The 14,892-nt window shown below is 41.1% G+C and overlaps 1 protein-coding gene across 2 annotated transcripts in view; it reads right to left on the bottom strand.

Moving 5' to 3' along the window:
• LOC121440619 (fibrillin-2-like) overlaps positions 1-14,892 on the bottom strand; it is a 197,161-nt gene that overhangs the window by 82,324 nt on the left and 99,945 nt on the right. For both annotated transcript variants that reach the window (XM_041641392.1, XM_041641393.1), the window contains exons 12-18: positions 12,633-12,752; positions 10,786-10,911; positions 9,791-9,913; positions 8,084-8,206; positions 5,854-6,006; positions 3,867-3,920; positions 2,167-2,292 (exon numbers count right to left, since the gene is read on the bottom strand). In XM_041641392.1, coding sequence (XP_041497326.1) covers positions 2,167-2,292; positions 3,867-3,920; positions 5,854-6,006; positions 8,084-8,206; positions 9,791-9,913; positions 10,786-10,911; positions 12,633-12,752 — 825 coding nt within the window. The remainder of the gene's footprint in view (positions 1-2,166; positions 2,293-3,866; positions 3,921-5,853; positions 6,007-8,083; positions 8,207-9,790; positions 9,914-10,785; positions 10,912-12,632; positions 12,753-14,892) is intronic.

Genomic DNA, 14,892 nt, shown 5'->3' with positions numbered 1-14,892 from the left:
AGTTTGGTTACCGAGAGGAAGAAATAATAACCGCACTTGGGGATAGGGAGTTCCTTTTGCTTAAAGTGACATTTTTCCTCTCGCAAGCAGTTGCCCTTGGTCAAATGGCATAGGGTCACCATGATGACACTGAAACAGGGATCAGGAAACAATTTCACGTAGCATCACCATAGATAGTATTCTTTCTGCTTCACTTGAGTCTTACCCACTCTGGATGCTATATTTTGCTCTGATTCCATCTCTTAATATGTCTTCTTAAATGAAACTTGTATAACCTCAGTCACTTTTCTTCAAGGGTATGGCCCCTACTAGGGTTACCTTGCTCCGGTGGATGATCATATACACCCACGCATAGATGGGCAGCACAAATTGGACTCAATTGGTTATTTTCTTTTTAAAAGAATGGATGAAGTTGGAGGGGGCAGGACAGTAGAAGGGGGAGGGATGTCGAAGAAGCTGGGGGAGGGGCAGGAGACATATGCTCAACATGCTTTGTATGCACATATGAAATTCTCCAAAAGTTAGATATATATTAAAAAAAAACTAATCCTGAATGAGGCCACATCCTGTGCTTCTGAGGTTGAGGACTTTGATGTATGTTTACTAAGGGACATAGTTCAATTCCATGAGAAATGGGTAAGAAAATGATGAGTCAAATACTTGGTAAGACTTGCATGTTTTTTATTTTATGTGTGTGTTTGCCTACATGTATGTATGTGCACTGTGTGCACACAATGTGGAGAGCCAGAGGGGGTATCACATGTCCTGAAAACTGGGGTCACAGAGAGCTATGAACCACCATGTGGGTCCTGGGAACTGAACCCTGGTCCTCCGGAAGAGCAGTCAGTGCTCTTAACTGCTGCAACATCTCTCCAATCCCTTCATCTCTAAGTCTTTAACAAACATCACACATATGTAACGTGTCATAGCTGTGTGACCTGAGTTCTGCGTGGGCCTGGTCACAGGATATTTTTGGTTTTCAAAGGGCCCACCCACATGCTCATTTGGAAGTGTCTTTGCTTCCACTTAAGAAAGGGTGGTTTGGTTTCTATGTATTTATTTATTTATTTATTTATTTATTTATTGAGACAGGATTTCCAGCCCGGCTGACCAGGGACTATGGTTGTCATAGTGCTTGAATTTCTGATCTTTCTGACTCCCAAATTCTGTGATTACAGGTGTGTGCCACCACCATTGGTTTACGTGGTGCAGAGGATTGAACCCAAGGCTTCAAGAATTCTAGGCAAGCTCCTAGCAATGGTTCCAAACTCCTGGCCCATCTGCATGTTTTTAGAACTGTTCAATAATCTTTGGCCGGTACACTTTCTTATATGTGTTTAGTTCATTTAAGTATATAATAGTCTATTTAAGCATGTAATAATAAGAACATAATTTAAATTCATCTGTCTATATCTTAAATTCAAGATCAAATGGGTATATTAAGCAATAAAACCCTTAGCAAAAACACAGCTATTAAATTTCTTTACTCATAATCATCAGTTGCTTGGTTGTAAAAAGCATTCTGGGTAATTTGTAAGTGTTATGTACAATGATAGTTCCAATAATTCTCATTTTATGAAAATGGACTCAATTGTTCTGTGGGACAGTTTTGATTTTATCCAATCTCTTGAAGATGTAAACTAATAAAGAGTTGGCCTGAAAGTCTCCTTATCTTCCTCCTTTTCCTTCTGCTGAATATAAATTACACAGGAGTTTGGTTACCACATTCTTTTGTAAGTTACAAAAGGGAGAGACTTCTCTCAGCTATCATATTTAGGCATAGCAGTAACTAGTGGTTTCTTGATCAAGTCAAGGTTCCTCCAACCTGGGTCAACCGCACTTTCCCAAACTATCAAGTGTGTTAGCCTTTGAAGTCTACACCTCGCCGAAAACATTTAGGATTCAGATAACTACAGAGAAGCAGTTGGTGAACGATTCATTTGTACTCACTCTCTTGGGAAAAGACTGTTTAAATATACAGTACCCCATCAAATTCGACGCTGTCCTGTAGAACTCAATTCTAATAATTTTGTATCAATGCCCAATACAAAGACCATAAGAAAAGCTACGGGAGTTCTAGTTTTCATCGTTAATTATTGTTTCTCCTCCGATCCAGGGAATTAAACGACCCGAGTGGCTCTTGTACACATATCCGCAGGAACTTACCGATGCAGTTTCTTCCTGAAGCATCTGGCTCATAGCCGCTATTGCAGTTACAGCGGTAGCTGCCTCTCAAGTTTTCACAGATCCCATTGGCGCAAATGTCAGGGTCCAAAGCACACTCGTTGATATCTGCATGAAAGGCGGCATGTTTAACACTCACAGACACCTGTTTGCTGACACAGGAGGACCTAACAAGGAGCTTTCGGCACGTGAAGCATCTAAGTTTGAAAACCTACCGTTTGTGTTTTAGAAAGAAAAAGGAAATATAATAAGAAAAAAACTGAAGGACACGACACTTCTCTGGTAAGTCAAGAGAAAGTAATGAAAGGAGCTGGCCCCGCCCAAATAGTTAAGCCATCTAGCAATGTCTATATTTTTGACAAAATTAATAAAGAAAAATTACAGGCTGTTGGCTCAAAATCCAAAAGAAATCTCAATTTAATAGGTATGATAGCCATCTAATTAAAACATGGAGATTTATTAGGAAGGCCTGTATGACTTCATAGTCACAGAGTGTTCTTGCTTTGTTCTCATAATTAGCAATTATTTAAGTAATGGGGTACATGGTGCTTCTCATTGTTCCTGAGTTAGAATGAACCCAGAAGTCACTAAAACATGGCCACTCAACAGCTCAGTTTATAGCAAGCTAAGGACATGACAGCTGCCTCACTGCCCAGGAACAGTGAGGTGAACTCCAGTCAAACAAACACACAATTCCCAACAGGCAGTGGGCTTTGGTGGGAGGCCAATGACAGGGAATTAATGAAACAAACAAACAAAAACAAAAGAAAGCAACAAAAGAGGGGGAAAAAACCCCAACAACAAACTACTGTGTTGCAAAAGTCCCCATTTGGTTCACTGTGATCAAATTCTGGTGATCACTGTTCCCAGCAATTGGGAAGGATCTGCCAGTCAGAACATCCCTATAATCCCAGGTGCTGGGACAGGGGAAAAGGCTCAGGAATTAAAGGCCAGCCTGGGCTTCAGGACACTGTCTTTAAAAAGGAAAATGGAATTAGAAAGACCTCCTTAGAAACTCTCTGCTTCTTTACCTATGTTTTCATTTTGTATTTGGGAAAAAATATCCCAGTAACATTCTGCCTTTCTCTGGTCTCAGATATTTATTTAAAATGTAAGAGCACCGCCTGAAGATTTACAGTCCGCCCCAACGCGGTCTCAAACCTTTGCCCTTATCAACACAGACACCCTTGCTTCTCTTTCGGAGTCTTGTTAAAACATGACACACAGTTGGAAATAAGAGATCATGAATGAATTTTACTTCTGCAGTTGGAGAGGAACATTTTGATGGTTTTTAGAGCATAAATGATCTTAGTTATTTCGGGACGGTGTATCCCAGACCTGATCCATATCAAATATCTCTTAAAGACAGGTATTCTTTTCCTAGCTGTATCTGTATCATTATTTGGTGTAGTGCTGTCTTAAAGAAACAGACACATAAAATCATGGATATGGACTGTGAGTGAGATTCTCAGTGGAACACTTTTAACAGATAGATATTTATCTCTCGTGAAAAGCAGTCACATGTGAAATGTCACTTAACGCCATCCAACTTAACAGCTGTTTCTCTGGAAGACGGAAAAGGGTTCACCCTACCAGTCTCCACTTCTTCATTTTCACAGTAAATATAACCATATTCCCATGATAATCAGAAAGCCATGAGACTGAGAGTTGAGCAGGATTACCTCTTCCGTCCACAGTGATGCCCACGCCACTGCTACAAAGGCCTTGGAACTCAGCTGTGTGATGAAAACAGATAGGAAGTGTTAAGCCACGCCCACTCCACATCCCTCCATTAACATAACAATGGAAATAAGAAAAGTTAAAAGAAGCTTATTCCACACTTTGTCATTAACATAACAATTTTATGTAAACTCATCTTAATAATGAAAACAATCCACTATTTTCTAGACCATAATAATTTCAAGAATTCTAAGAATCATGGTAAAGTATAAGAAGTAGAATTCCTTGCAACCATGGGTAGGGATGATCTCACTATATTGATAAATGTTTCAATATTTTTCACATGCAACTTTAATCTATGACATGCCACCACGTTGCCTTTGTCTTCTTTTCTCCATGACAACATGACAAGAGTCGAAACTTATGTCATCATAGTTACTGAATACCAGGTAGTCTCCATTTTACATCTAATAATGAATCTAATTGTTCTAATACAGCCAGCTAGAAACATTTTTTCCCCTCTTACAAGGGAGTAAATTAACAAAGAGTAACAGGGTAATTTGCCCCAAGCTACTGAGGTGGGTAGGGAAATAGGCTTGGGTCCCAAGAACTCTGTCACAGACATGTCGTGTCAATGTCCCCTTTATAGGGCATCAATATTTTATTCTCAGTTATATGGAGAGACTACATTTCTTCATCAGTCCCTTATTGATATAGTTCGGTCTTTCCAATTTGGAAAAACTTAGACAAGCAATGACAGCTTCAGCTATGCTTCTCAAATAATTAATTTTTTTTGAAAGTAAAACTTATCCAAGTGCATGCTTCTTTTGAGGCTAACATCCCTTCCCTGTTCCCAGAATACTCAGCCTTCTGTCATTTAAGAGTATCTCTTTTGGTATATCTTCCCATCACAGGAAAAAAATCAATTGCCTATAGCTTCTCCAAACTGATAAATAAAATTGCCATTTCATTATAATTTTTATAGCAGACATTTTTTTCACATGTAAAACTACTATTTGCATTCTCCTTTGCTAACTCCTGTGTGCAGTAAACTTTTTTCAACAGAGCGTTTCCTGGCTGATTAGCATGTGTTCCTTGAAGAGTGAGGGATGACATATGAAATGCTTTCTTTCCATTTAAATCTGTGCTTTAATACCTGATATTAAGTTTAGGATAGTTTATCCCCCCCTTTTTTCTCTAAAAAGAAAATGTCATATTCAGTAATTTGAGATGCATGGAATATTTTTCCAAATGCTCGAACAACTCATTTAAGACTGTCCACAGAACTCAAAACCCATCAACTTTGCAGGAAGTTCTCTCTTATCCTTCACGTGGAAAGAGAATCAACTACGTGTGCACCTCTCTGCTTCATTCATCCCCCTGCCTTAGGCAACAGCCTGCTTCATCCTTCACGCTTTCCCTGCCCGTGACCCTTTCAAGGTGCCGATCATACACATTGTAATTTGTATTTGCTGCCTGTGATCCCAAGTATTTTCAACCTGAAGAAAAAGCAGGGACTCTGTTTATTTTTTAACCCCGCTGTCTTTAGGCATATTCTACAGAGGTTCCTTGAAAGTATGAACAGACAAGAGTCAACCTTGATGGACCTTGGACTTGACATCATAAGGTATCTAGTCTTTTACCAAGTCAACCAGATTGTCTTGTGTTTATAAATTCAATAATGGCACATACATGTCAAGGTATTCTGTATTCTCCATCACAACACAGATCAAGAGAACTGAGGATAACATTTGAATATAGAATCTGTACCACAATCACAGTGGCATGAGCAAAGAGTTGCTGCTCACTGTGATCACTGTGGTACAGCCAAAGCTTACACGCAGTCCGAGACTTCTGACTACACGCTGCACACACCAATGCAAACTTGTTTTTTCTTCTTCAGTTCAGAATAAGGACAAAACACTTTTGAGCAGATGCAATCTTTGGACAAGTTTGTTGTTGAAGTTCTAGTCTCTTGCAAGGGAATACCTGAATTTTTGGCAGGGCAAGGCTGGCAGGGCTCTCCAAAGCCGTAGTCTGGATTAGCACAGCAGCATTCAGACTTGGTCACCGCGCCAGGGAAAGGACGCACGCACACCCCCTTCTTGATTCCGCCATAGCAGGTACTACGCATGTGAGTGTCTAATGGAAATAGACGATGGTAAGAGAGACAGGGGCTGTTAGATGGGAAGCTTCTTTAACCCGAGAAGCTACGCCACTAGGAACTTCCAGAGGACATCTCCCATTTCCTGTCCTTTTAGCATCTTCAGCATCTTCACGGTGGGGAAAAGAACAAAAGGGAATGACTGACAACATCCCAACACCTGTAGTCCCTAGCCCTACCCTGTGCCACACAAGTACCCAACATTCCCCTAGACTCAAGGTCTTTCATTGGCTAAGGATGTAGCGACAGTCAAAACACCGCGTTGAGCTTTGATTGTGGAGTTGTCTGAGCCTCAGCCTGGCCCTTAGCTCCATTGAGGAGTTCTAAGGAGCAGTGAGGATAAACTACCGCGAAGTGACTAGCTTGTTGTCTAGGGAATGGCTTGCTTTGACCTTTTAAATTAAAACATCTTTTTTTTTTCACCTGTCTGGATGCTGTTGGTGACCATGGATTTTTGTTTGTATATAAATAAGAAATCTAAGTTAAAGAGCCAATTCGAATAATTCATAGCAGTGATTTCTTCCTAACATAATCAGGGATGGTTCCCACTGTTTACTGGGTGGACCGAAGAAATCTACCACAGTATGAGAATAGCAATATATATTTTTCCACCCAAACTATGTCTCTTGTTTTAAAAAATTGAAATCGCCGTAGTAATAAAAATTTCGCAAAGTCGTCCCAGTGATTTCTGATGTGCTCCCGATATGTGAATAAAAGAATGAAGCCTTGGTTTTGAGCATGGATTTCATGAAAAATATTCATAGACTGGCTGCTGGAAATAGAACTAATTTCTCCTTCCCAAACCAGCTTCATGTTCACTTTTAGATTTCAATGGAATCCTGTAGGTGTAGACAAAAAGCAACGAAGCATTTCAAGACGACCGAACATATTTCAGCTGTCCGCACAGGAAGGGGCTGCATTCTTCTGGCTGCTAAGTGCTGACAACCTGCAGGCTGAAATGCAGCCAGGCCTGCACAGAGGATGCGGCCCAGGGAACAAATGGTTTCCATCTGCCGGCCCTGCCTGGTCCTCCTCACTCCTCCTGGGATTCAAGAGTTAGAAGTAAAGTCTTAACAACTATGGCTGAGAATTTTCTTTCTCTCCAAAACACGCATTCAAAACAGCCTTGCTGTTTTCCTGCACGAGTTGAAGATCTGAGGGTGCAAAATGACCGACTCATCCTTCAGGTTTCCAGAAAGTACTTGGAAGGGAAAGCCCCACGAATGCATTTTCCTAACCTCCCTCAGTGTCCCTGCAGCTTTACAGCTTAGGTCCTGAAGAGCCCACAGCATCTTTTCAAAGCCAATGCACAAGCGCTTTGATTCATTTTCATGGTACCCACTCGGCAGATGTTTCCAAAAGGAATTCAGAATGGCTTAAGGTAAAACGTATATTCAGCCTCCTATTTTCCCTTCAGGTTGATGGTTTGAGGCATAAGCTTAAAAACTTTAAGCTTTAGGTAGCAATACACTTCTATGGCACACGTTACTTATGACTCAAGCTCTGTTTGGATAAAAGTAAGAGTTTACATGGATGTAACTGTAATCCCCAGTTTCATATCGGTTATTAATAATAACATGAATTGCCATTGAATTCGGAACTCTCGTATCTTTGTATATCATCAGAAGTCTTGAAAGAAGACAGTGTGAGGGGTCTCATTTTATAATAGGTATATTGAGATATAATGTACAAGCTATAGAATTAATTCACTGAAACTCTACATTTTAAGGGCATTTACACTCACAATTGGTTTTTAGAACATTTGCATGTCATTTAGTTATCATTTTCTTCTCCACCCTGTCCTTTCTGCCATAACCAATCACATGGATGAATGCAGATTTGCCTCTTTGGGGCATCTTTTATAAATGATATCACATAGAAAACGGCCTTTTGGTGACAGACTCCGTTCACTTGGCACATGTTTAAGCCTTACTTGGGTTTTAGCATGCATTCTGCTTGTGGTTAAATATTACCATTCTTTTGTGTTGATATATCCTATTTTATGTTATCAGAGATCACTAGGGACTATCAGGCCGTCACAGAATGCTCACTTACCAACACATACACGTCCATCCACTCCCACAGCCAGGCCAGGGGGACAGTCACAGCGGAAGGATCCTTCGTTGTTGATGCAATGTCCATTCATGCAGATGCCTGGGGTCTGGCATTCGTCAACATCTGCCCAGAGGAGGACAAAAGATGGTCCATTACAGAGTAGAAGGCTTTGCTCTCTAAACTGGTCTATCCTACTAGCCTTCCAACTGGGTAACTTGCAGAAAGAATATATAAAAATGGCAACCGACCTTCTATAAAAATATAGACCTCTCAAGCACATTTTGAGAGTAAAACCTGCTGAATGCATTGAGGGAAAAAGAGAGTCTCATAACATCCATTATTTATTTGATTATCTTGTTTACTACTATTATTATCTAATTCAAGTTAAGCGAAGTAAATATCTACAAATCTATGAGCAATTTTTGCAATATTTTTCCACACAGAAATAGATTCTGTTTTGACATTAATCTCAACATTTCCTATCTAACAAAATAAGCTGAGATAGTCCATGTAATCTTCAGTCCACTTGCAATTATCAAATGCTGTCCAACCCTAAGCAGCTTTCTCAACAGCAGAAATACACCTCAGACACAGAACTGATAAGCTATGGCCATTTCAAGACACCTAGAGTCTAACATTAGTAATGAGAAAATTGATGGAAAATGATTCCCAGAAGGATTGACAGGTGAAACCTTCATACACGCATTTAACTTTCCTCAGGAACCCTGAGATGAAGCTCCAGACTGCCGTGCAATGCTGCATGACACAGAGAAATGCTGGTCACCTATCCTGTGCTAAGTCTCAGTCAACTGTCCTGGAGATATCAAGGCAAACCTATAGCTTTCCACTTCATCTTGTATTCCTTTTCTTTTCTTTCTATATTTTTTTGTGGGGGGAGGAGTTAAAAGCTATTTGTATTGCATAAACTTAGTCCCATATTATATCCCTACTGTCCTGGAATTTCAATGACATCATTGGAATTGGTAACGAATCTTATTTTATTCAGGTAGACTGGTAAAGTGGAAGGCAGAAAGCGTTCCTTGAGCTGATTTCCTCTAAGGGAGGAAACTGAGATGTAAATAAAAGCTTGCTTCCAAGGCAAAACCACAAAATGAATTCCACGTTACAAAGTTCTGCTTGTGAGCATGAACGTCATACAATGTCATATAATTCTGGGAGGCCTCTATTTTGATTATTAAAATTATCACTAGAACTTAAAATAGCTAATGAAAACATCAAAATCACATCTTCACTTAATTAAGATTGTAAAATTATGACGTTTCCAAATGACCTGTAGATCACTGCTATGGAGAAGATGTGATACTGTGTCCATAAGGAGTGGGCATAGAAAATCCAGGCCTGGAAATAGATAAAAATGGCAGCTTTGCAAGGTGTTCGCTTACTCTTATTCATTTAGCTAACAATCAGGAAGAAATTATTTCTGTACTGTTTTCTTCAGACTTGCCAAAATCAATGTGCCATTTTCTTAATTTTTCCTAGACCCTGTTACCTTGCAAAGGCACTCCTGTTTCTAAGCTCACAGAGTACTTTCCCCTAGGAAGCTTTAGGTATCTCCCTTGCTGAACTAGCAAGAGAGGTGAATAATGAAATGGAAGTAAGGGAAATGGAACTATCCTCGCATGATCCACAGATGAGAAAAGGATGGCTCCAATCACGGTGACTGTCTTATCTCAACGCCCTGCGTACCTGTGCAGTAGCGGCCGTTCGGAGCCAGCACGAACCCGGGCTTGCATATGCACTTGAAGCTGCCGTCTTCATTGATGCACATCCCATTCAAACACATGTTCGTAGTGGTACATTCATCGTGGTCTGTGGCAGAAGACAGCATGGCTTTGACCCTGGCCTCAGAAAACCAAGGCTTCCTCTCCTTCCGTGGTCTCTAGTCAAAACTACCTCATATACGATCCCTGTGCTTGTGGGTACTGCTTCACTTTTAAAAACCATTTAGATTTCACTTTGAGATTATGATATAATCACATCATTTATCTTTTCCCTTTCTTCTCTCCAAACCCCTCCCATGTGCCCTTCTTTGCTGTCTCTCAAATTCACGGCCTCTTTCCCCATTGATAGGGTAGTTGCTGTTAAAACCATATAGACACCAGTGGCTTTTATCTTCCCGAGAAGGTAACACGGTTTCAGTGGGTGTCCGGTTTTTGATAGAATTAAAGTATGGTAATCCTCAGTCAGGTTAAACGAGCTGGCTTTCCTTAGCGAATGTGTGAGTCCCACTTCTGACATCTATTGCTCAGCTAAGCATGCCAACCAAGGATGATTGGCATGCCAAACATGCCAGTCAGTGACCATGGATAGCAACTATGCCATATTCTCCCAAATTCAGAAGGAAGCTCCTTCTCTATCCTGTCAGCGTTATGCCTGGTATCTAAAATACAGCACAGCACACCGCAGAAGAATACCTGTTATTTATACTTAAGTATGCACTGCATAAGAAAAACAAGAGACGTCATAAATCATGAGTTGTTGTGACATGACTAATTAATTAATTCTATCATGTAATTTCGATACTCATGCTAAATGCATTCATATTTTATATACCTAAGTCATGTAACCAGCTTTCTGCCACACGCGAGATGCGGGAGCCTTTGTAGAAATCACGTATGTGGTTCTAAAGAAAATGTATATCCTCTAAAAACCGTTTTCAAGGGAGAGAGAAAACGCCATACCAACACAGTTTTTCCCATCTGTGGTTAATTCAAAGCCAGCGTTGCAAATGCACTGGAAACTTCCATCTGTGTTCACGCAGCGGCCATTTTTACAAAGGACGCCATTCTGGATGCACTCATCAATATCTGAGAAGACGAAAGAGAGGAAAACAGCATTCCTTTGCAATGCTTGTCAATAAAAACAGTAAGAGAATGCACGCGACTTGAAATACTCGCTGCATTTTTACATGTGATACCCAAGAGCGTGTTGCTTTCTCACTAACTTGTCTTCTTGCGTAGAAAGTGTAAGCAATTTCGCCAACCAGATAGTAGATAAAGAGGGAAGGAAAGAGAGAAGGATGACAAGGTTGTCATCAGTCTGACTACAGGGAAGACCATTTTGGGCCACTAGTGCTTAGGGTCTTAGCTGGGGTTATTTTTGTGGATTGCAGGGAATGTCCCTAGTGCCAGGCTTCTCGCTAGGCCCATAATGATGCCCTCAATCAAGAGATCTCTTTCCTTGCTCTCCTTCGTGTTCTTCTCCCCTTCTCTTTCTCCCCTCTCCTTCCCCTTTGGCCCTCCCTTTTCCCCACGCCATGCTCTCAATTTTCTCAGGAGACTTAATCGTCATCATAGAGCCGTCATCCAGCAACTGATGGAAGCAGATGCAGAGATACATGGCTAAGCACTGGTCTGAGCTGCCAGAGTCCAGTCAAAGAGAGGGAGGGAGAGATACGAACAAAGGGATCAAGAGCATGATGTTGATACCCACAGAAACACCTGACCTGAGCTAGTGGGAACGCACTGACTCCAGACTGACAGTGGGGGAACCTGCATAGGACTAGACCCTCTGAATGTGGGTGACGGTTGTGTGCTGGGCCAGTTTGTGGGGCCGCTGGCAGTGGGAGCAGGACTTATTCCTAGTGCTTGAACTGGCTTTTTGAAGCCTATTCTTTTTGGGGGAGATGCCTTGCTCAGCCTAGATATAGTGGGGAGGGCTTTGGTCCTGCTTCAAAGTGATATGCCAGACATTGTTGACTCCCCATGGTAAGCCTTACCCTCTCTGAGGAGGGGACGAGGGGGGCAGAGAAGAGGGGGGGATTAGAGGAGGGGAGGGAGTGGAAACTTGGATTGGTGTGTAAAACGAGAAAAGATTGTTTCAAAACTAAAGAAAAAAGGAAAGCGAGAAGGAAATGGGGTGCAGTGAGATTAGGAGCAGGGGGGAGGCTGGAATTATTAACGCAGCTGTTTAGGGTATAAGGGATGAAGAACTTAAAAGTCAGAACCTAATGTTGGGTAAGGGAAAGAAATCACAGGATTTCTGGGTTAAGGGCAATAAAGACCAAAGGCAGGCAGGAGAAGTCGATCCAGGCAACCAGCGCCCATGGGCGAACAGGAAAGGGGAAGAGAAGTGGAGTTGTCTGGTAGATGAATTCCGAGATGCATCAGCAGTGAGGTAGGGTTTGGATGACGGTGGTGGTGGATGAAGCCATGGGACTCTGCATGCAGACAAGGCACGATTTGGTGTCGGATTGTGAGTGGGGCTCAAAGAAAACAGTCATTGAAAACGGCAATCAATCTTATCTCAGCAAAGGGTAATGCTGACGGTACTGGGAGGAGGAGGCCATGCTGTATGGGCAAAGAAGGCAGACTGAAGTGTTTTGAAGCCAGATACTACATTGCCTGGGTTCTACATGCACACAGTGCTTAAGTTGAAAGGGAGATTCTCCAAGGGCATTACAAAACAAATCCACTATGCAAGAGTGCTTAAGCGATTCGTGCCTCGTTTTAGTAAGTTCCCTTTAACTCCAACAGCCTTGCTGACTATCTCACAGAGCCATTTTCTCTGCACAGAAACCCTGCTTTACCGATGCATGCTTGCTTCGTAGGAGTCCTCTGGAATCCAGCGTGACATTTACAATAATAGGATCCAGGTGTGTTAACACAATCTCCATTAGTGCAGGGATTTGATGTGCATTCATCAACATCTGTGAGCAGCAAAAGAAACCATTACAGGCGTCACTCAATTTGCAGAAATGTTTGTTTAAAGTGCATTTAGCCTCCTAAACTTGAGAGAAGGCCAGCCCGTGGTAATAGTCTAAATAGCGGAGTATTTATAAATGAATGAAAATTCCTTTCCTCAAATACACAGTGTCCAATGTGAAGATTTACAAAAAAAAATAATAATGCTTATTGGAGAGTACTAGAGAATTTGCTTTAATCAGGAAATAATGATTTTTTTTCAACTGGAATAATGCCCAGTGATTAAGGGCACAGACCTTGAAAAGCAACAATGTGAGTTCCAACAGACTATAATAGGCAGTAACTACAGCAAGCTAGGCAACATAGTAGCCTAAGGCCTTAGACAATGTCATGAGAACAATGAATGGTTTCTAAAGATACACACACACGCACATGCATGCACACATACACGCACACACACATATGAACACTACATGTGGTCAATACAGTTAGTTTTAGAGAACAGGGCTGATGGACTATGGACTTTCTGTGCTACTGGGTTGTGGACTCAACTATCTAAACACAACTAGGTATTCACCGAGGCTTTATTTTGTAGTAACAAACAAAGTACACAGATAATGAAAACTGATTAAAAAGTGATTTTTTTTTCCCTATTAACTCCAGATTTTCTGCAGGTCTTAAAATTGGCACTGAGGATTTTTCTCACAGAGAATAGAATTCTATGCAATTACTACCTGATCTGAAAGACGAGAAAGCTGGAGTTTTTTGTATAAAGTCTTTTAAGGCTCAATTAAATGTGGCTCCATTTGGGTGTGTAAACAAAGCACTAGGCTTGACAATTCAGACCAGGCAAATCCCAGGGAAATCACTTGTGCCAGTGTAAGTTGAATTTATCCTCCCTTAGCAATGCTCACTAAATAATATTTTGAATGCTGGCAAGTTAAAGGAGCTGGCGTGGTGGCTTGCCATCCCAGGTACATGCAGAAGCCATCAGCATCATAATTTTAGCTACACTGGAGAAAACAAGGCTATCTCTTCGCAGGGTGACTATTTTAATAAACAGATCGCCACTCCTTCTACAGATGTTCATGCCACAGGACTGCGCTCTCTCAAACACACTAGCCTCATTTCTATAAACCTTCAGATGGAGTGCAATTAAACCCTCACTGGTAAAAGAAGACAAGGCAAAACAAAACCTCATGGTGAATATAATTAAGACAGCAAAGTTTAACAGGATTAAATGGTTTTTCAATTCATTCAAAGGCCCTTTCAGCCCATTAAGACTCACGTACATTGACACTTTTGGTTGATACCATCAATTCTACTGAGCCAAAGGAATGAAGCAGGAAAAACAGGGAAAGAGAGAGTTTAAAGCATTAGCAAACACAAGTGGTATTACCGGTGCATTTCCTACTATGAAACAGCACCTCCAGTGCACAATGCTGAGAATCACTTCGTTTATCTAGTTGGACTTTACTGACGTTCAACCATTAAAAAGGATCCACAGAGGTATCTTGATGGAAGCCCCAACATAACACTGTTTAATTGAATAAAATTAGAGCCCACACAGCCAACCTCCCTTTTCCAGGTAAACTGTCTGGGAAGCCATGGCAAACCGGAAGAGGCTACAGCCTTCAGCATGTCTTCTTCCTACTTTAAGATCCTACACCCATGGCTTATTGTTACCATGACAACTCTTCCTGCTACCCTGTCATTCAGCGATATAAAAGCTGTCTCCTAGTCTCCAAGGGCCCAGCCAACAGATAGGCTGTATCTGTTCATTTATTTTTATTTTTTCATTGGCAAATTAATTAAGTTGCTTTATATGTCCATATGCCTTTTAAACCTCATTTGTTGATTTTTGTTTGTTTAACAGGATTATGATTTGTTGTGTTCTGTTTTATTTTCTAGACAGGGTTTTTCTATGTGTATTCTTGGATGTTGTGGAACTTACTCTGTAGACCAGGCTGACCTCGAACCTCATAGACATCTGCTTACCTCTGCCTCCTGGGTGCTGGGATTAAAGGTGTGTGCCATCATGCCTGGTTGAATTATATGTAATTTTCATTTTTATCTTTTTTTTATAGTTCTGGATCAAATTCAAGATCTTAAGCATGCAGGCAAACACTTCATCATCGAGTTCCC

Source organism: Microtus oregoni, unplaced genomic scaffold (assembly GCF_018167655.1).
Source record: "Microtus oregoni isolate MIOR12 unplaced genomic scaffold, Mior012 000069F_ref0000032, whole genome shotgun sequence".
Taxonomy (NCBI): Eukaryota; Metazoa; Chordata; class Mammalia; order Rodentia; family Cricetidae; genus Microtus; species Microtus oregoni.
The sequence above is the reverse complement of the archived record's forward strand: the minus strand, read 5'-3'. Positions and strand labels throughout refer to the sequence as shown.